This window comes from Solanum stenotomum, chromosome 9, assembly GCF_019186545.1.
Source record: "Solanum stenotomum isolate F172 chromosome 9, ASM1918654v1, whole genome shotgun sequence".
Lineage (NCBI taxonomy): Eukaryota > Viridiplantae > Streptophyta > Magnoliopsida > Solanales > Solanaceae > Solanum > Solanum stenotomum.
In genome coordinates, this window is record NC_064290.1 from 1,713,867 (window position 1) to 1,735,427 (window position 21,561).

Sequence of the window (21,561 nt, forward strand, 5' to 3'; positions counted from 1 at the left end):
TCATTATCATCATTTGTATAGACGACTTTAGTGATGGACTCTCCTAAAGCAATTGTATGTGTTGCATTTTTTTGTGTGTACGTATAATATTTATCATCATCTTCAACATCAGATAAATCAGGATCTAACGGAGGTGAATGAGGAAAGCTCCAATCGCGCCTTATACTTCGATCTTTTTCGAAGCCTCCGCTACATAAACAAGAGAAAAGGGATGTCATGTTGAGTTCTAATTAATTGTTCGTATGAAGAAGGATGATTAACATTATTAAGTAGCACTAAGTAGGATTAAAATAATATTGGAACTTATCAAGTTGTTTAATTAAAATACTAATAAATGTGCAAATAATGGGGAGATTTTTTATTTTTATTTGGTAAACTAGTTAAACCCCACGGAGTTTGTTTATAGTTTTATGATTAATATAAAATTAGAGTGGTTGAAAGCTGAAAACTACTTCAGTAGAAAACAATATANTAGTGTAAATATATATATATATATATATATATATATATATATATATATATATATATATATATATATCACATTAAATAAGTTCAACCACATTTTATCAGCAACTTGTCACCAATTTTTTGTCACATGAGTTGGCATATGCTTCTTGGATATACTACAATTAAAGAATTTTAACTTATATGTATTTTGCAGTGTAAACAATATATTTTATATCTTCATATATATTATGAAAAAATATTTATGTGTAATTTTTTACGTAAAAATGAGATTTATATATAATCTTGAAAATAAAACAAGTTATTATTAGTTGTTAGAACATGTATGTAAACGACTTCTTCATATAAAATATCATTATATTATATTGGCGATATTAATTTTAATTAATTCAATAATAAAATAGAGGAGTACTTATTCTTTTATGGGGAAATAAGAAGAAGAAATTAAATTATAACATTTTGTACAAGTAACTTATCTAATTACATAAATTCTCACCAAAATTACATAATAAAATAGGGAAAAAAAAACTAGCCACATGCATGTGGCACGTAAACATTATCCTTACAATATTACTTTAATAGCTACGATTTTGACCAAGTCAACTTCCTCCGCCATCACCACCTCCACCATCACCACCACCATTACCACCATCACCATCTATAGTTATGCTTGTCAAAGCTGCTGACATGGCAGCAGCGCCAGCCACGAAGGCAGCACCACCGCCATTCACGTCATTGCCATTATAATTTCCCCCTCCTATTCCACCAGAACCATAAGTTTGACCAGAAATTGACGCTCTATTTCTTCGCCTCGCATCGATCCCCACAGGACGGTGCTTCTTATTGTTGCCTTTCTTATAACAAGAAGTGAAGTAAATAACAGATACAACAAACGCAAAAAGAAATAATATGATTGCTATAACATACCCCTCCATTATTATGATACAAAAACTTTGAAGAATTGAAAAAAGATGGAGGCTTTGGATTTTAGAAGGTACTTGAACTTAATTACGTGACACTTTTTCAGGAAAAACCGATGTGTGCATGTGAGTTCAATTTAATTTAAGTTTTCTTCAACTTGGGTTCGTTGACTTTGTGTAATTAATTTCTTGAATTTTCTTTTGATGACAACTAGGCTACTCTTTTATTAATTAATCAGGTTTGCTTGATTAATGTGTATTTATTTTCTTGATCGACTATATAGCTAATAAGCATTGATACATTTGTTACAGTAATTACATCTTCTTTAGAGTTTGTCCAACTCTTGATCAAACTAAACTACTACCTCTCCGTCTAGTTGTCTAAAATTATTTGTCGTTTTAAAAATTCGTAGTAGATTTCATAAATAGAGGAAACGTTCAATGGAGAGACTATAATTTAGATAAATAAGGATAAATTAATCAAATATCCCTCCTAATTAACATTCCTCAAGGGTCGTATAAATGACAGATAATTTAAGACGGAGGGAGTAACTCTCTGGATACCTTTATAGAGAACCCACCCAAATCACGTGATAGAATCACTTGAATGAAGGATTTTTAATATCAGGATATGGATTTATGTTACAAAAGGATAGTTTTGAATACAAAACATTATGTTTTTTTTTGTTTCCCACCCGGTATCCGGAACCCATATTGGAGCCCCAACTAAATCCAGATCGCGCACTGCAGGGCCCATTCGAGGATGGCGCTCCCAACAAAATTTTCTCCATACCCCAAGCTAGCACCCGAGACCTCTGATTTAGGGTGGAGCACCACAATCCATGTTGGTGAATACAAAACATCAAAACAAATACAGTAGGAATCCAACTATTGTAATGACTCTCTTTATGTGCTTCACCTCCATGTACAAGAGTCAATTCTCTCTTTCAACAATACACCTGAATGCAAAATCTACGTCGAGCAACCAATTTAGCATGTTCCAGAAGTCGCGATTTCTTTTACCTGCAAGTGGTTGTTTCGAGGATGCCTTAGGACGGCTGATAAAGTCCTAACATATGTCCATCCACACAACTCAAAGCAGCAACCTACAAGGACCATATACAGTATGCGATAGGTAAGTTTCATCAACATAAATGCCGAATGCAGAACAAAATTCTGAATCGATGTGTAAATAACGAGCATAAACCAATGCCGGTCAACAATTTTGAAAGCAACCTTAAGAAATTTCGGTTACCTTTCCATGGATTTCATATTTGATGGGGCCATCCAACTCGGCACCTAAAGCCAATAGTTTGGTCACAGAATTGTTTATATCATCAACTGTAAAGGATAGGAGGGATGAGTATCCCTTCTGTACAACAATGTCACTGTAAAACAAAAGTTAGCAGCTAACCAGTTGTATGACGCTCAATAACAACAACAACAACAAAAAAAAAACAGAATCACAAACAGAAACAAGTGACCAATTGATATGAAATAATCAGTAGGCAAAGACAGACAATTGTCATAGTTTATGCCTAATTGAGATGCAGACTAAAACTTGAAGCAACTGCACGCAACATTGGGAAGGCTATTAAATCAAGCAACGACAAAAAATGCAGCTAAATACAAACCACAGAATATAGCAAGTGAAGGATATCAAGTTAGGCTTACCATATATCCGAAAGCAAACAAAACAGAACTCTAGACTAAGCAGCATATCTAGGACTGTGAAGGTGATGCAGTAACAGTTAAGGTTTATAACAACTCGACCTTATCTTGACAAGTACAAATTCTTTCAAACAACAAATCATCCTTGTATGCACTGAGCCGGCCTTAGTAGATATACTAGATGGCTCATAGTTGCACTAAAAGGGATAAAATGTTCCAACACTTCAGCTCATATGGATGTAGTTAAAATATACATTTTCCTAGACTTTCTGAACACTCATTACAGCTCAAGAATCTGATCCAAGATGTATCTTCTGTTTGATAGTCCACAAGTATCCAGCTTAATATCAGATACTCTTAAAGGAGCTTGAGTGAGCTGCTTTGCATCACTGTCTACAACGCCTATAAACTTTGTCCTGCCAGAGCTGCCCAATTTGTAATTCCTCAACAGAAGACCAGCACAATATCAGATTGGTAATATGAAGCTCCGAAAATCTACAATGTCTAATTTTATTATTATTTATTCCTCCTCACAAACAAATTTCGTGCCAGAATTGTTCATATGTTATTCCTTGATCTAAAACTAGCATAGCACATGTAACTCACTATGATGTAAAATAAAAAAGAGTATTTTCTCTAATCTTATTTACTCTAACTAAGGGAATAATTCTTTTTTCTTAAAGTATATTAACCAATGATCTTAAAAGGCAAGACACTGGCAAAATTATTAGCTTACAAGAGAAGGATCAAATACTCCTGATGTCCCACGAAGTTTGCCATTTTTTAATTAAATATGTTCCAAGGAGGTACACTATAGTAGCTTAACGAAGTTTTGTTCCTTCTATAGGTTGAAGATGTACATAAGCTCAGAAAAGACTCTTGAGACATATGTTCTTTATTCCCACCAAAACATCTACAATTTCTCTTAAGCCAAATACTCCAAGATACGCATATAAAAACTGCTTCCCAAAGCTGCATTCAACTCTTAGCAATGAACTGTCCATTCCAATTCAAACTAAGAGAGCTTTTTACCAAAATTTAAAAATGTATATATTTTTACCATTTTGATACGAGGAGAAATGCAAATTATAGTTCTCGAAAACCACTCTTACAATATAGGACACTGAATCAGAAGAACCCAAAATGAAGACATTATCACATGTTTATCATCAATCAACTGCTTTTTTTTTCCCATACCCCTCCCTAGGAGCTCCCACCCTTTTTGCTCCCTTGACTCGAATTTACAACCTTCGGGTTGGAAGTGAGGATACCATCCGAGAAACTCTCTGTCGTCAATCAACTGCTTAGAAACACTAAAAGATCCTGAAAAGACTTTTCTCTTAAGCTCAGAAAAGACTCTTGAGACATATGTTCTTTATTCCCACCAAAACATCTACAATTTCTCTTAAGCCAAATACTCCAAGATACGCATATAAAAACTGCTTCCCAAAGCTGCATTCAACTCTTAGCAATGAACTGTCCATTCCAATTCAAACTAAGAGAGCTTTTTACCAAAATTTAAAAATGTATATATTTTTACCATTTTGATACGAGGAGAAATGCAAATTATAGTTCTCGAAAACCACTCTTACAATATAGGACACTGAATCAGAAGAACCCAAAATGAAGACATTATCACATGTTTATCATCAATCAACATGTTTTTTTTTTCCATACCCCTCCCTAGGAGCTCCCACCTTTTTTGCTCCCTTGGACTCGAATTTACAACCTTCGGGTTGGAAGTGAGGATACCATCCGAGAAACTCTCTGTCGTCAATCAACTGCTTAGAAACACTAAAAGATCCTGAAATTCTTAAAAGCCGCTAATTTTTGAATCCAAACACATTAAACTACCCAGCACCAAAACCCAAATTGAGAACTTCAACACATCTTTCTGAACCATAACATTTTAGATGATTATTCAAGAACAGTATAGGCAAGGGAAGAAACACATTTAATAAGCAAAAATCTTGAAAATCCAAAAAAAGAACCAAATTTCAAATATAAGCAGACCAAACTACCAAACCCCAGAACCCAAAATGTGAACTTTAACACATCTTGATCCACAATCAACTATTAAGATTATGATTCAAGAAATTTGCCAAAAGAGAGAAAAGTACCTTGATGAATGCATGAGGGCAAGTTTGAGGGGGCCAGATTGGAGTTCAGCCCATCGATGAGTACATACATTAATGGAGAAATCCAAACCCTCTGAGTAAAATCTTGCTGCTTTTGGTACATCCTTGTGTAGCTGTAGTATCCATCTGAATGATGCTGCCATTTTCACCCAAAAGTGAGACAGACACTCTTCGTTTAGCTGCTCTATTGGGTCGGGTCGGGTCGGAACTAATGGGTCACCTGGTTCAGTTAACACAACATTTCAAATTTGGATCCGAATTAAAAGGGAAGTGTTGGGCACCTAAAAAGTCCATTAAAATTGGTTTACTTACCGGACATGAATTAATAACTAGGCTTGGTAAATCTTATCTAAATCACTTCATCAAAATAATACATTATTTTGAATTTTTTTGAAATTAAAATAAATATATTTGATAGTATCCTATTATTTTATTTAATGGACAAAATTAAAAGACTAACATTAACAATGTTGATTATAAATATATTAGTTACTAGGAGTAACGTTTTATGCATAATTTGTAAGGTTTTGACCGCATATTCTTCTCTCTACCTGAATATGGTGCAATCTATACCCACGTCTAATATAGAAGTCCCTCATTTAAGAGAACAAACGCATTATCTTTAAATTTGTTAGTCATGATTGTGTGTTAAACATGTATGTGTAATGATTTAATCCAAATTGAAAACCTGACAACCTAATATTTTGATTTACATCGAGGAAACAACCTCGCCACAACTAGGATATATATGATCGGATTGGTTCGAATTTTTCAAATATCAAATCAAATATTTTGTGTCAAATTTTTAAATTTATAAATCAAACCAAATTAATATCCCACGTTAGAACCAAATTTTTTTTCTCTAAAAATGATAAAGAACATGTGGCCCCAAAAGGCATACCAACACACTATCACAGAACGTATATCAAGTGAGGTAAAAGGTCTCTATATGCACACTAATTCAAATTAATCTCCACAATCGTTAGAATCATAACCATCATCACTACCATCACTACAAAACCAGTATAGCTATGGTTGCACCACCTTCTAGAACAGCTCGTCCGGCCTTGGCCAAGCCAATCATATTCCTGTCTCTCAATCCGCGGGCCCCACTAGCCGCGGCCATTTCCACATCAGCTCGTCCTTTATCCTCATCTTTCTGGCATTTGTAGCGCCATATGGCGCAAATTATCAAAATGGGCATCACAAAAATGCAGAATATGATCGCAAAAATGGCTAAGTCCATAGTAAATGTGACAACTATTTTACTTAGAGACCATTTATAATAAGCCATCGACCAATTACAATATTATTTTTTCCTTTTTATTCATAGGATTAATTTTTAATGTACTCAAGTTGTAACATTTTTTTGGCTCTTCATATGTAATCCTTAAATCAAATCACTAGCGCTTACTTTGGAACATTTCATTTCATATTTTTTTTAGTTACTTTCAACTAGAGGTGTATCATGAATTGTTCTAGTGATATTTCTGAGCTCTTATTTGGCCCGGTGGAATATGCTTTTGACTTAACATCATCTAATTAATTAATCTATAAATGTTAGTACCTTTCTTTCCATTTCGATTTGTGTGTCACCCAAACAATTAAGCTAATTTGTGATGGATGTCTAAATGAAGAAAAAGTAGGGTGTAATCGTTAGGAGGAAAATAAGTTTTGAAGAAAATGACTTCCTGCAGGTTGCAAATAAAAAAATAAGCTCTACATTTCATATTAATTATGTCTTTCACACGCTCCAACATACCTCACCCTTACCCCCACTTCCCAATAGTATGTGTTTGTGCTTAGATTATATACAAATTTACATTTTTAGGATATTAGAGATGGAAGACTTATTCTTAAAGATGTGCAAATACTCTAGGACTTGAATTGTAAGATTTATTGTTTACTTCGAGGATAAAAATACATGGACCAATAACAATAGGTGTTTGTGTAACATACGCAATCGGCAACTCAATCAATATACACGTAAATTTACATGGTTTTGTCCTTTTAACCATTGAACTTATGTCTAATTATGCATAAGTTATTTAGAAACTTAAGTCATATTAGCCACAACCACCTCCGCATCCACCACAACCACCTCCGCCATCAGCGCCACCACCGTAACAACAACCCTCCTTAACCGTATCACCGCTATCAACCACTGTCTCTGCCACTGCACCGCCTGCGACAGCAGCACCTCCGGTGCCGGACAAACAAATTAATAACGCAGTTCTAAATCCATCGGTTCCGCAACCTATTTCCACATCGCCTACTCTGTTTTCCTTGATCTGCTTGCGTGCGTAGAGGCATATGACGCATATGGCGCACAAAATCGTCAAAATTATTATCAGAAAACCGGCGAGTATGCCCACAATCATCGGCATATAATCCATTGTAAATATGCTTGCTTATCCTTCGACCTTTAGGATGACTCAGTTGGTTTGAAGAGGTGACGGATGACCCAAGATCAATCCTCCATCAATGCCTTCTGAGTCGAGCCTATCGTATTACAGGCTATTATACCATGAGGGTTTACCCGCAGAAAGTGCTCAGCGCACAAAGTCCTCACTCAAAGGACAGATGTTATGGCAGAGCTTATAGCAACGACAGGTTATCCTGGAATTCCAAAAAGAATATGTTTGTTTGACAACGTAACTATTTTAGAGGATATTTATAGGATGTCATCGACCAAATACGTACGATATTATTTTTTCCTCTTCATAGACCATAGGATAACTTGGGAATTTTTCATCCAGGGGTATCAATGAATTGTTCTACTGAATCTGAGCTCAAGTTTGGCCTAGTATAGATAATATACTTGACATAAGATCATCTAATTAAATCTATAATTTAAGTACCTTTCTTTCAAATCCTAAAGAGAGTAGCCTTGAATTTTTTGGACAAAAATTATTCTATCAAAATTGGATTGATTAGTTTATTCCCGCTTCCATAACTCAATTTCTTACAACTTTATTGTACTACAATGTAATTTCGAAAAGTAGGATGTTGAAATCTTTAACTTTTTTTTTTGAAATAAAATTTACATATTTGAAAACTATGTAAAAAGTACTGTAAGTTACCATAGATAATTCAAGATATTTGAATATTATATTACGAAAATAACAGTTGAAAAAAAGATTTATTTAACTTTCAAAATCTGAAATTAGGTGTCACATAAGTATGTTGTAAAAGGCTATGCCTTGAACACGGAAATATCAAACAACGTTTTTGCAACATATTTATATGTTCGTATCACAATATCTTGAGGTATGTTGAGTGGTAATATATCCCATTAGTTATATAGTAAAAAGCATAATAATTTATAATCGTACGGTGAAATTGACATAATGTATTTCCCAAAAAACAGAACACAACATACATATCCATGCATAGACTCAATCATCTCACGTTAATAATCATGTTGTACAATGTCAACCTTAATATATCGTGTAACATATTGCATGAAGATCAATCTTACTTCCCCAAAGAAAAAAAATCACCAATAAACTCTATTTTACTCCTCCATCTACTAAAAGAGCAAAAGAGAAAAACAAATCAAGAAAAGAGGGGAAGGCCAATAATGTACGCTTAGGCCTTATTTATTTTTCTTTAAGATTAAGACGTTTGAATCATTTTTTCAAAATTATAAATCAATTCAAAGTAATCTCCACAATCGCCTCCGCCATCAGGCGATTCCGGCATAGGAAGAACAAAATGACCAAAATTGGGAACAGAAAAATACTGAGTATGGGCAAAATAATTATATGTTGATTAGATTTCTAATGGTTTTCCGTAAGGCATAAGCATTAGATGACTATTTCTCTAATGTTTGATGAAATGTAAAGAACACGAAAAAAATTAAAGAACTCCTACATGACCAAAAAATAGGACAAAAAAATATCTTTATTTTAAAAAAAAGAAGAAGAGCTCGTAATCAAATGGAAAATAGTGATTTTTCTGAAATGACTTCTGAGATCATTTTTAGCTAGAAATATGGATTTGATGTTTTTAAAAAGAAAATAAAGATATTATTTGTTATTTTAATCATGGTTAGGACTTTAATTTAGAAAATTAAATTTCAACCTTTAATTTTTAATTATGACACATGGCTTCCATCCGAATAAGAACTTGGGAAAATGGAGAGGAGCCTCATCCGTAAATATGGTTGACAACTATTTTATAAGCTATTTATAGGAAGCCACCGACCAATTACGATATTATTTTTCTCTTCATAGCTCATAGGATTAATTTTTTTTATGTATTCAAGTTGTAATATTTTTTGAATCTTCATATATAATCCTTAAATCATATCACTAGCGCTTACATTGGAATTTTTCAATTTATATATTTTTAGTTCCCTTGTAATTAGAAGTATCATGAATTGTTCTACTGATATCTCTGAGCTCATATTTTGGCCTGATAGATACTTGACATAAGATCATCTAATTAAAACAATAATTTACGTACCTTTCTTTCCAATTCTATTTGCGTGTCAGCCAAAAAATTAATTTACTTGGTGATGTAAGCTTAAATGTAGAAAATGTAGGGTGTAATCCGTACGGATCACTACAACAAATAAAAGATTTTGCGATAATTGTTTAGTGGCAATAATATAATTGTCACTATATTATATTTAACAACAAATAATTATGATATATTATAAGTTTTTGATTTTAGAATCTCTGCCTGCTCTGATATCATGTTGAAGTGTGTGACAGTCTCATCTAAAAACTTAAGTTGTTAGAGAGAGCGTCAAAATATTCTTTCACAATACAAAGAATAATTGAAAATAATTTGTGAAAGTTCCTCGCAAAGGTCTCCTATACAGAAAAAATTGATGTACACTCAAATTTAATCATGAACAAATACAAGTGTACTTCAAATTTCCGTTGAACTTTAAACAACTCAACGACTGCAAACCACACTTAAGTTTTTTAAGAAAGAGAAGAGTAGAAAACTTAGAAAAAATGTAGTTTAAAAATGAGAGGAAACCTCTCTATATATAGTCAACAAAGTGTATAATATGAACATGTGTTTGTTGTGCCTTATCAGAAAAGTCACAATCCTTTAGAAACGTCACAAGTCATTGAAAAAGTTACAATCCTTCAAATGTCAAATTGAGTATTATCATAATTTAATATTTAAATCAGGAAGTTTACACTTATATAAGATAGTATAAAATATAGATAGATATATATAGATATATATGTAGAAGCAGAGCTAATGAATTAACTTGGCAGTTACATTCAAGGTAGGGCTTTATATATATGCATACAATATATACCTTCTACTTAGACCATACTTGGCTACTAACACAACACACCTACTAAGCATAAAACTAGGACCAACTTCCACCAACCATACTAGGCACTAAGAATAATAGTATACATGCTAAAGAACAAGTAACTGATTTGACTTAAAAAGCCTCATTTATTTTCATTAACATTTCATTTATTTTCATTAACATTAAGACGTTTAAAGTTAAAGTTGATCTTCTAACAAACGGCACAGTTGTCATAGTCACAACCACCATCACTGTCAACCACTATTGTTATTATCACCGCTATAAAACCATTGTAGCTATCGCTACACCACCTTCAAGAACAGCTCGTCCAGTGTCGGCCAAACCATCGATATTCCTCTCTCTTAATCCGCGGGCCCCACTACCTACAGCCATTTCGACATCGCCTCCTCCTTTATCCTTATTATCTCGATGGCGTTTGTAGCGCCATATGGCGCACGAAATGATCGAAGTAGGCATCACTACAACGCAAAATACGATCGCAAAATTGGTTAAGTCTCCCATAGTACAAAATATGGTTGTCAACTATTTTAGAGGCTATTTATAGCCAGTCATCGACCAATTGCGATATTATATTTTCTTCCTTGACCAAGCTCATAGCCTATAGGATTAACTTTTTTATGTACTCAAGTTGTAATTTATATATAATCCTTAAATCACATCATCAACGCTTACTTTGGAACTTATATTTTGATATATTTTTAGTTCCTTTGAAATTTAGTATCATGAATTTATATATTGATATCTGAGCTCATATTTTGGCCTAGTAGATACTTGACATAAAATCATCTAATTAATCTATAATTTAAGTACCTTTCTTTCCAATTCTAAAGGGTAACCTTGAATTCCAAATTGGATTGATTAGTTTATTCCAAAACTCAAGTGTATTGCAATAACAATATATTCGATGTAATAATTTACAAAAGGTCTTCAATGCAAATATAGAACAGTAGAAAATCAAAACAAAATATTCACAATTGAGTGATTTTTCAAAATTACAAATCAATTCGAGTTAACCACAACCACCTCCGCAACCGCCATAACCACCACAACCACCGCCGCCATCACCACCACCACCGCAACAACAACCATTGTACACAACAACATTTGTAGTAGTGCCGGTTCCAGTCGCTGCCACTGCACCACCGGCACCGGTCAAAGCAAGTATTTTCATTTTCCTGTCTCTTAATTCGCGGGCTTTTAATTCACGAGCTTTTAATTCACGGGCCCAATTATCTATTTCCACATCGGCTCCTCCTTTATCCTTATCCTTATCGCGTATGCGAAGATATATTTTGTATGAAATAACCGAAATAGGTATCATAAGAACGCCAAATATGATCCCTAAAATGAGTCCGTTCATCGTAAATATGCTTAACAACTATTTTAATTAGAGGCTATTTATAAGAAGCCACCGACGGATTACGATATTATTATTTTTCCTCTTCATAGACCATATGATAAAAATTTTATATGTACTAAAGTTGCACATTTTTTGGCTCTTTATGGTACTTAAAACAAATCGCCAACGCTCCTTCATTCATTTTTAGTTCCTTTGAATCAAGGGGTATCATGAATTATTTTTTATAATTTAAGTAGCTTCCTTTTTAATTCGATTTGCGTGTCAGCCAAATAATTAATCTAGTTGGTGATGGTCGATGGAAGCCTAAAAATAGAATATGTTATCTCTAATTAGGATGTGTTTGGTACGAATGAAAATGTTTTGCACGGAAAATATTTTCTTGGAAAGTAAGTGAGTCCTCTTGGGCTCTTACTTATTTTATAGTGTTTGGTAAGTAAACAAGAAAATATATCATCCCAAGAGCATTTATATGTTATGTAGCAAAACGTTACAAAGGCGGATAGGAATGAGAAATGGGATTTTGGGGTGGCAGGGGATGAGAGTTAAATGTGTGTGTGGGGAGGGGGCGACAATAATAAACTTGGAACTCACTTATGCAACTTGTTTTCCCTACTTCTATTAGAAAAGTCATTTTCCTCATTTTTAAGGAACTTGTTTTCCTAGAGAAATATTTTCCAAAAGTTTAAATCTAACTAGAAAAACTGAATAATGTTTGCCTCGGTGCCAAACACACCGTTAGTCATCGTACAATATCCAAGGAAAAAGGAAGACCTAATCTTTGATTTAATGGTACTGTTTGAATTTTCTANTCTAATTAATCTATAATTTAAGTACCTTTCTTTCCAATTCTAAAGGGTAACCTTGAATTCCAAATTGGATTGATTAGTTTATTCCAAAACTCAATTTCTTATAAGTTTGGTGTACTGCAATAACAATATATTCAATGTTTGCCTCGGTGCCAAACACACCGTTAGTCGTCGTACAATATCCAAGGAAAAAGGAAGACCTAATCTTTGATTTAATGGCACTGTTTGAATTTTCTAAGTCAATATTTATGGTTGACCTTGTTCTTGGATATATGAACAATTTTTTTTTTTTGGAGTAATTACATAATCAAAATGATTACGTGCATACAGAGTGAAAGACTAAGTGAATATCAATGAATGGCACGCATATGACTTAAAACCTTATCATAAATATTAACTATTAATAACAGCAAGTTTAATTTTACTTGAAAAGTTGTAAGAGTATTCTTTGATAATTGAGACATAACTTTTAACTTCTCGAAAATTTGACCAAACGTATTATAGGATACATAAAATGAAAAGAAGACAATAGTATACATATCTATATGAACTTAATTATCGCTAAATATTTTTATAATGATATTAAAAAAAAATCATTAATAATGTCTTTTTTTGTTATAGTAACTCTTCGCAAAGTTGTAAGCACGTCTTGACATAGGGTCAAAGGCGGATATGGGTTATCTAAATCTATTACTTTTGGCGTGTAGTAATTAGTATAATTTTATGTTGACAAATCACAAAAATTGAGATGATAAAAAATAGGAATATAAACTCATAACATTAAGAATATAAACCTATTACACATAGTACGAGATCAGAGAAAAGAAAGATTGCATATTTTATTTTAAGGCTATTTCATCACCGACTAGCTTAATTATTTCGCTGACACACACGACATCTAGTAGGAAAGAAAGGTACATACGTAGTACTTAAATGTACTTTAATAAACTAAATTTGATTAAGTACATTGATTGATAAATTAATCTCATGTCAAACATTTGCCATGTCAAATATGAGCTCGAATTCAGGAACTAAAAAAAAATGAAAAGTAAAATTCCGTGATAGCGCTGGTGATTTGATTTTAGGATTATATATGAGAACCAAAAAATATTACAACTTGAGTACATAAATAATTATTCCTATATATGGGCTATTGAAGAGGAAAAAATAATGTCGCAATAATTGGTATGTTTGTCCAACTACTTTTTAGTTTGTTCAAAAAATAATTTTTTTTTTTAGTTTTGATAGCTTTTTAATTTCAATTTTTCATTGTGATATGTTTAATTAATATCATAAGATTAAGGGTAGTGAGACATTTGACATATCTTTATTTGAAGATTATAAGATTCAATTTTTTTTTAGTTTCTTAAATTAACGTGTCAAATCAACAAATAAATTAGAATGGATCGGAGAAAAAACTACTCTACAAGCACCTACGATTTGTAATTTTTTTATGATAAATTGATAATAACTCACTCAATATCAGCTTAAGGTAAGGAGAGGTGAAGTGAATCAAAATTTGAAGACTTTAGGTACATCAATATTATCTTATATAATTTTAAAATAAAAATAATGATGGAGCGCTCAAGCTGGATGAAATTTAATCCATGTGTCACACACTATATACAACCTAAAAAAAAAAGATGTCCTAACACGATAGGAAAAAAGACAATTAGTGATAATGGTTTTTTCTTTTATATTGTTGTAAAAATATTTAGCGGCAACTGAATTAATGTTATTGCATTCAAAATCATAAAATCGTCTACCGACATTTATATAAACTACAAAACCACGGTTTCTAGTGTGCCCAGTGGGTGTCGCCGTAAATTAACCACGATTTTAGTTTTTGTGGCAACTTTTACGTTGCCACGATTAGTGCAAATTAGCTACGGTCATTTTGTGGGTAAATCTGACTCTTGAAAAAAATAAACTAAAAATAACATATATTAGTTATTTTTAAATTAAATTACTATTACATTTTAAAATATTCGTCAAACGTCAATGCGCGGTTACGCATACTATTATATACACAAGGTGGAGCTAGGGCTAATTTTTTTGGATCAAAAGTTTGGTGTTCTAAATTTCATTTAAAAAAAATATATTTCCAAAGTCCCTTCCTTACCACTGCATCGTCCATCAATTTTGTTAGATATTCACAAGTTATATACATATATATTTATTTAATCTTTTAGTGCAATTACAAAATTTACAGAAAAGCTACTTGGTTCGTCCGAACCCACTATATATAATAACAGTAGGAGAAAAAACTTCATACATATATATGCTCTCACTATGGTTCCATGAGTTTTACATGTGATCAATCAACACTATGGGGTCACAAAAGTTCACAACTACCCCGTCAAGACTGCATATTAATCTCCACAACCACCACAGCCTCCACCATCACCACCATCATCACCACCACCACCACAACAACTGCCACCGTCACAACCACCATCCCCGCCACCGCAACAACAACCCTGGTAAGTCCCAGTTGCTCCTCCACCACCACCACCACCACCACTATTGTTATTATCAACCACTGTCCCTGCCGCTGCACCACCAGTGCCACCGTCCAAAACAACCATATTCCCGTCTCTTAATGTGCTTGCACCACTACCTATTTCGACGTCTCCTTCGTTGTTCTGTTTATTGTGGTGGTAACAGCAGCAACCCCCAATGAAAATAAGGATAACGGGTATCCCATAAAGGCCGAACATGATAATTAAAATGTCTAAATCCATAGTAAATATGCTTGTCAACAATTTCAGACAGTTATATATTAGAATAACTTTTCATGTACTCAACTTGTAATATTATTTGGCTCTTTCTTTGGAATTCTGAGCTCATATTTGAAATGGCAAATGTTTGACATGAGATAAGTATATTAATCTAAGTACTACTTCCTTTCCTTCCAATTCGATTTGCGTGTCAGCCAAACAATAAGCTAGTTGGTGATGGAACGATAAAATAACATTACGCGATGTGATTTACTAGTTAATAATAGAGGTTGAGCATCGTAAGGTCTCATGTTCAATTTTTAATACAGATAAAAAAAACAACTAGATAATTTATTCCTATCTATTTTATCCTTAGTAGGCATAGTTATGTTATATTTGTTGATTGTAGAAGGTGGCGAATATCTCATAAAATTAATCGATCCAATATTTACAACTAAAATAATCTCATTCGCCATTTCTAATATACTACGATAACTTGGTTAACCACATAACTATCTTCCGGCCATATAATTAAAAAAAGAAGAAGCTAATTTCACAAACAAAACTTTATGATAATTAATAGCCGTCAAAAAGTGATCAAAAAATACTATTTGCGCTTCCCCCAACTCCTCAAAAAGGGGGGGAAAAAAAGAAAAGAAAATCAAGAAAAGAAGGGGAAAAGGGTCTATAATGCACATTAATTCATAATGGAGTTCTCAATACAGTTATCAAACACTAAAATATCTAAACGAAAAATTCACAACTACATTAATTCATAACGGAGTTTTCAATACCGATATCAATTTTAACTTTGTCATTTAACCTTTTTCATCTGTACTCACTTCGAAACTACCTCAATCGTACGACTTAGATGTTAGTCTTCATAAAATTTAGCTTGTGCTTAAAGTTTCATAGGATAAAGTTCAGATACATAGCTGAACTTTAATATTATTACCTCACCTTTGTCAAATTTATCAAAATTTCATGCACTTATGAGTTATGATTAAGTTCAAATGACACTTCCAAAACTTCCAACTTTATTTTGACGGCTAATCTTTCTCCCTTTAGATTTTATTTCTACTTGAAAATATAGCGTTAGCCTTGAGGAATTTATTTCCAAGTTCAAGTTTAAAAATTTTCCAGTTCAATTACCAGATAAACATACATGGGCAACAGTTGGTTCAAGCATTTTACATGTCCACAATTTTCAATTCTTCATCGTCCTAACACCTTTTTCGGCATGCACAAGTAGACACTTAAGTCTGTATAAAGTTATAGACACACATGTCCTACATGGCATCCTACATGTCATTTTTTATCCTACGTAGTGTCCTACATGTATTATGCCATGTAGGACTCATGTGTCTACTTGTTCAACTTTATACAAATTTAAGTGTCTACTTGTGCATATCCAATGCTGAAGGACATAAACGTAAAATGAGGTCAAGTTAAATGGCACATTTATGTATTATGCCAAATAACTATTTTTCAGTCGTATAATTAAAAAATCGACTATTTCACAAGCAAAATTTCATGATAAATAACATCAAAAAGTAAATTATTTTAAAAAGCCTATAATGAACATTAATTTACAACACACAGATGGTTATGAAACAGCGGATCAAAAATCAAAACAAAAAAATTCACAACTAGTAGTATGAAAACTATAAATTAGTTCAAATTAACCTCCACCTCCACACCCGTAGCACACCACCACCTCCATCATTACCATCACCACCACCGCAACAACAACCCTGGGATGTACCAGCATCTGTAGCATTGCTGGTTCCAGTTGCTGCTCCACCACCACTGTCCACTGTTGTTATTATTACCGCTACCAACCTCTGCCACCGTGGCTACTCCTCCTGCACCGGCCAAAACAACCAAATTCCCGTCTCTTATTTCCACATCGCCTCGTCCTCTATTCTTCTCCTGGCGCTGGCGTTTGGCGCGGCATGCGCCGCACACAATCAACAAAATGGGGAACACAAAAATGAAGAGGAAGGGCACAACAATGATTGGATCCATAGTAAATATAGTTATCAACTATTTTAGGGGTTATTTATAGAAAGTCATCGGCGACCAATAACGATATATTTTTTTTAAAGGTATAAATTTCAAATTCATTATTCCAGTTTAAAAAAGAATGACATAGTTTTCTTATTTAATCTGTTTAAAAAAAATGAACCCTTTCCTTTTTTGGCAACACTTTAACTTTAATTATCCGCCTGACATGTTGAAGGCCACAAGATTAAAGAGTATTTTTGTACATTTGATATAACTTTAATTTAAAATCACAAGATAAAAAAGTTTTTTTTTAAACTCCATTTCAAGTTAAACTTGGTCATTTTTTTTAAACGGAGGGAGTATAACCTGCTCCAATTTTTTTGATTAGGAGTATACATGAATTGTCCTATTGAATCTGAGCTCGTGTTAGCCCTACTGGATGCTTGCACTTAAAGATAATTTTGTTAATATATGATTTAAGTACCTCATTTCATTCCAAGTCAACAGAAAAAAATTGACATTATAAAATAAGAGAATCTAGTTTAATTTTTTTTTTTATCAAGTCGATGTAGGCATATATTAAAAGATTATGTTCCTACAAATTCTTTAGCAAAAAAAAAAGGCGTATTGTACTTAAATTCCAAATAATTTTTTTCAATATTTACGATTGAATTTGTCTTATTCATCATTTTTAATACAGACCCTTACAAAGTCATCAATATGAAGTTTCGTTTACAAGTAGTGTTCGTTTTCAGTATTTCTACGTACCTTCTATTTTTGTTATATTATTATTTATATATGAATATCTAATAAAAAGAAACAATGAATCAGTGTCATGTGACACTTCTGGTACCAAAATAAATCAGTGTTCAATATATGTACCATATAAAATCAAAACAAAAAATTCACAACTAGTACCCTTGTCAAAAGTGCAAATTAATCTCCACATCCACCACAACCCTCGCAACCACCCCATCACCATCACCGCAACAACAACCCTGGTACGTACCAACAATTCTCGCGGTGGCTTCTCCGGCCCCAGCCAAAACAACGATATTCCCATCTCTTTGTTCTGAGGCCGGAGTAGCCATTTCGACATCACCTCCTCCTTCATCCGTATCTGGCTCGCGTATGTTTTTGCATATGAGACAAAATTAACGAAATGGGTATTGAAAGAAGCCCAAATGAGAACCACAAAAACGTTAAGTCCATACTAAATATAGTTGACAACTATATATTTTGCATTTTAGAGGCTATTTATAGCAAGTCACTATTGTTTTTCCCTCTCTGACGTATACTTCATAGGGCATATAGAAATATTTTTTTATGTATACTCAAGTTGTAATATTTTTTGTTTTTTCATATAGTGTAATGTTTTAAATCAATTCACCGGTGCTTACTTTGGAACTTTAATTTATCATTTCATTTTTAGTTCCTTTCAACTATATGAGTATCATGAATTGTTCTACTAATGAATCTGAGTTAATATAATTGGCCTGGAAGATGTTTGACTTAACATCATTTAATTAATTTGTAAATTTTAGTACCTTTCTTTCACCCAAAAAGATGTTAAGGAAATATGTGGATGAAATTTTATTTTATGTGTCGCACACTATATATATCCTGCAAAAAAGATGTCCTAACACGGTAGGAAAAGAGATATTTCATGGCAATAAAATTTCTTTTGCTACATAAATATTTAGCGGCAATTGAGTTAATATTATTGCATTTAGAGTTTGTTAAATAAAAGTCGTTTAGCGACATTTGTATACTATAGAAATGAAAAAAAATAATGGTTATCATCCGAGCAACTCGCTCGTCGTTTTATTTTGATGGTTGATACTTTTTCCTTTTAATTAAGTTTTGCTTCTATTTGGAAATATAATTTTAGGCTTGTGAGATTTATTTTCTAGTTCAAGGAGGATAAATATACATGGGCCTATAATATATATATATATATATATATACACGTGCACTCGTGTGGGCCCAACATATATTATTTATTTTATTATATTTTAGGTGGCGTAGATGAAATTTGAACAGCCACTCAATTTTTTAATATATATTTTCTAAAAAAAATTAGTTTTTAGTTACTGTAACTTATAAAATTGACATAATTTTTAAATAATATGCTATTTTCTCTGTCCCAATTCATGTGATTTGAAGAGTTTTATTTGTGATACTTTAATTTTTCAAATTCAATGACATATGTTTTTTACTAATAATATTAACATTAGAAATAAAAAAGTGATTTATAGATAAAAGATAGAGAAATAAAATAGTTAAACGTATTACTTATTAAGCAGCACTTATTTGGTATGTTGTTTTTTTTTAATATATTTACCTATGTAAAAATAAGGTTTTCTTAAATAATAACAATATTTTTAACTATATAAAACAAAATATTTTTGATGACATTTAAAAATTAAAAATATTTTTATGTAAGAGTGAAGATGGAATAACTAAAATATGAATACGAAATATATTTATGTAATACAGAATAATTAACACTAAATTAGATAAATGATGAAACATATGTTGCTTGAGTTTGATCTTGGGACCATATGCATGAATTGTCATGCTGCAACCAGTAAGCCTAACCAGCTAAATATGAGGAAGAGCACATAGCTGAAGCAAACATGTAAACGGCCGCTCTAGCCTCTTCTATATATTAAGTATTAGTAATATAGGTATATAACAATAAATTCACAACTAGCCGCAACCACCTCCACAACCGCCGCCACAACCGCCGCCATCACCATCACCACCACCGCTACAACAACAATCAGCGCCACCATTATCACCAACATCATCACCGCCACTGTCATCACCACCGCAAAAACAATCTATTAGCATCTCTAGTACTGCTGATTCCGGTTGCTGCTCCACTACCACCCCCTTGTTCCTATCCCCGCTACCAACCACTGTTGCTGTCACTGCACCACCGGCGCTGACATCTTCTCCGGCGCCGGCCAAAACAACCAAGTTCCCGTCCTTCAATTCGCCGGCCCCACTACCCATTTCGACATCGCCTCCTCGAGCTTTATCCTTATGCTTCTGCCGTTTGGCACGGTGTTTGGCGCGGCATTTGCCGCACAAAATGATCAAAATGGGGAACAGAATAACGCCGATTATGGGCGGAATAATGGAGATTAAGTCCATGCTAAATATGCTTGCTTCAAAACTATTTTAATTAGAGGCTATTTATAGCAAGCTAACGACCAATTATAATATTCTATCCGTTTCAATTTATTTGTCTGAACTTCATGACTTGACACCAAATTTAAGAAAATAAAATAGACTTTTTTTTATGTTAAATTATAGATATGTAGAATGTTTCAAAGTATCTTTAGTTTAAAATGAGTGTGGACAAGTAAATACTTAAACGTATATAAAGTTGTACAAATAGATACACGCATCTTATATGATAATTTGAGTTGTGGCGTCCTACATGTATTATGTACGTAATTATAGGGCATAAATATGAAATAAAGCCAAATTAAAAGACATATTTATCTATTATGCATTTTTTTAAAATAAGAAAAGCAAAAGTAAGATGAACCATATTAAGACGGGAGAGTATTGTTTTTTCCTCTCTGACGAACTTCACAACCCATATGATTATTATTTTTATGTACTCAAGTTGTAATGTTTTTGTCTCTTCATAATCTTTAAAACAAATCACCAGCGCTTACTTTGGAGCTTTTCATTTTATATATTTTTAGTGCCTCTAGAAATCCAGGAGTATCATGATATTTTTGATAATAAAAAATATTATATCGAGCAATATTTTATTTTGATAAAGACAATATTTGATGTCTTGATCTCTGTGAGATATTTGACTCGTCTCGCCAAAAAATTATAGTATCTCTTTTTATAAGCATGTTTAGAATAGAATAGTCTCCTAGTAGATCTTAGGGTTTAAAAAACTTTGTATTTGTATTAACATATTTATTGAATTAAAGAACATGTACAAAATATATTACTACTTGATTATTGTTTTTTTATGTAGTCACGTATTAAATTAAATCACCAGCATTTTCTCAGAACTTTTCTTTTCATTTAATTTCTAGTCCCTGAATCCGAGCTCATATCTGACATGACAAATGTTTGACATGAGATTAGTTTATTAATCTATGTACATAATTAAAAATATTACTAGTACT

At 32.7% G+C, this 21,561-nt stretch overlaps 4 protein-coding genes across 5 annotated transcripts in view; all 4 read right to left on the reverse strand.

Annotated features, from left to right (window-relative positions):
• Positions 1–1,064: 1,064 nt before the first annotated feature.
• LOC125876079 (glycine-rich cell wall structural protein 1.0-like) lies at positions 1,065–1,400 on the reverse strand. The gene has a single exon (XM_049557192.1). It carries the CDS (start codon positions 1,398–1,400, stop codon positions 1,065–1,067), a length of 336 nt encoding a protein of 111 aa, XP_049413149.1.
• A 544-nt stretch (positions 1,401–1,944) lies between these two features.
• Positions 1,945–21,561, reverse strand: part of LOC125876539 (uncharacterized) — a 34,630-nt gene continuing 15,013 nt past the window's right edge. Inside the window, exons 2-5 of one of the 2 annotated variants that reach the window (XM_049557750.1) lie at positions 5,177–5,414; positions 2,641–2,773; positions 2,409–2,491; positions 1,945–2,344 (exon numbers count right to left, since the gene is read on the reverse strand). In XM_049557750.1, coding sequence (XP_049413707.1) covers positions 2,435–2,491; positions 2,641–2,773; positions 5,177–5,337 — 351 coding nt within the window. In that variant the 5' untranslated portion in view covers positions 5,338–5,414 and the 3' untranslated portion in view covers positions 1,945–2,344; positions 2,409–2,434. Of the gene's footprint in view, positions 2,492–2,640; positions 2,774–5,176; positions 5,415–21,561 lie in introns of both variants that reach the window. The other variant, XM_049557749.1, reaches the window with a different exon arrangement.
• On the reverse strand, positions 7,261–7,590 carry LOC125876080 (uncharacterized). Its single transcript, XM_049557193.1, has one exon. The coding sequence runs from the start codon at positions 7,588–7,590 to the stop codon at positions 7,261–7,263; it is 330 nt and encodes a 109-aa protein (XP_049413150.1).
• Positions 18,319–20,557, reverse strand: LOC125876084 (uncharacterized). Its single transcript, XM_049557202.1, has 2 exons — positions 20,122–20,557; positions 18,319–18,515 (listed from the first exon to the last, which is right to left on the reverse strand). Exons 1-2 carry the CDS (start codon positions 20,555–20,557, stop codon positions 18,319–18,321), a joined length of 633 nt encoding a protein of 210 aa, XP_049413159.1.

Excerpts from the sequence above, each read along its gene's own strand:
- LOC125876079 (XM_049557192.1), bottom strand. The coding sequence starts at position 1,400 with ATGGAGGGGTATGTTATAGCAATCATATTATTTCTTTTTGCGTTTGTT.
- LOC125876080 (XM_049557193.1), bottom strand. The coding sequence starts at position 7,590 with ATGGATTATATGCCGATGATTGTGGGCATACTCGCCGGTTTTCTGATA.
- LOC125876084 (XM_049557202.1), bottom strand. The coding sequence starts at position 20,557 with ATGGACTTAATCTCCATTATTCCGCCCATAATCGGCGTTATTCTGTTC. Across the intron at positions 18,516-20,121 it reads TTGTGGCGGCGGTTGTGGAG|ATACGGATGAAGGAGGAGGT; the intron begins GTGGTTGCGGCT and ends TACGCGAGCCAG.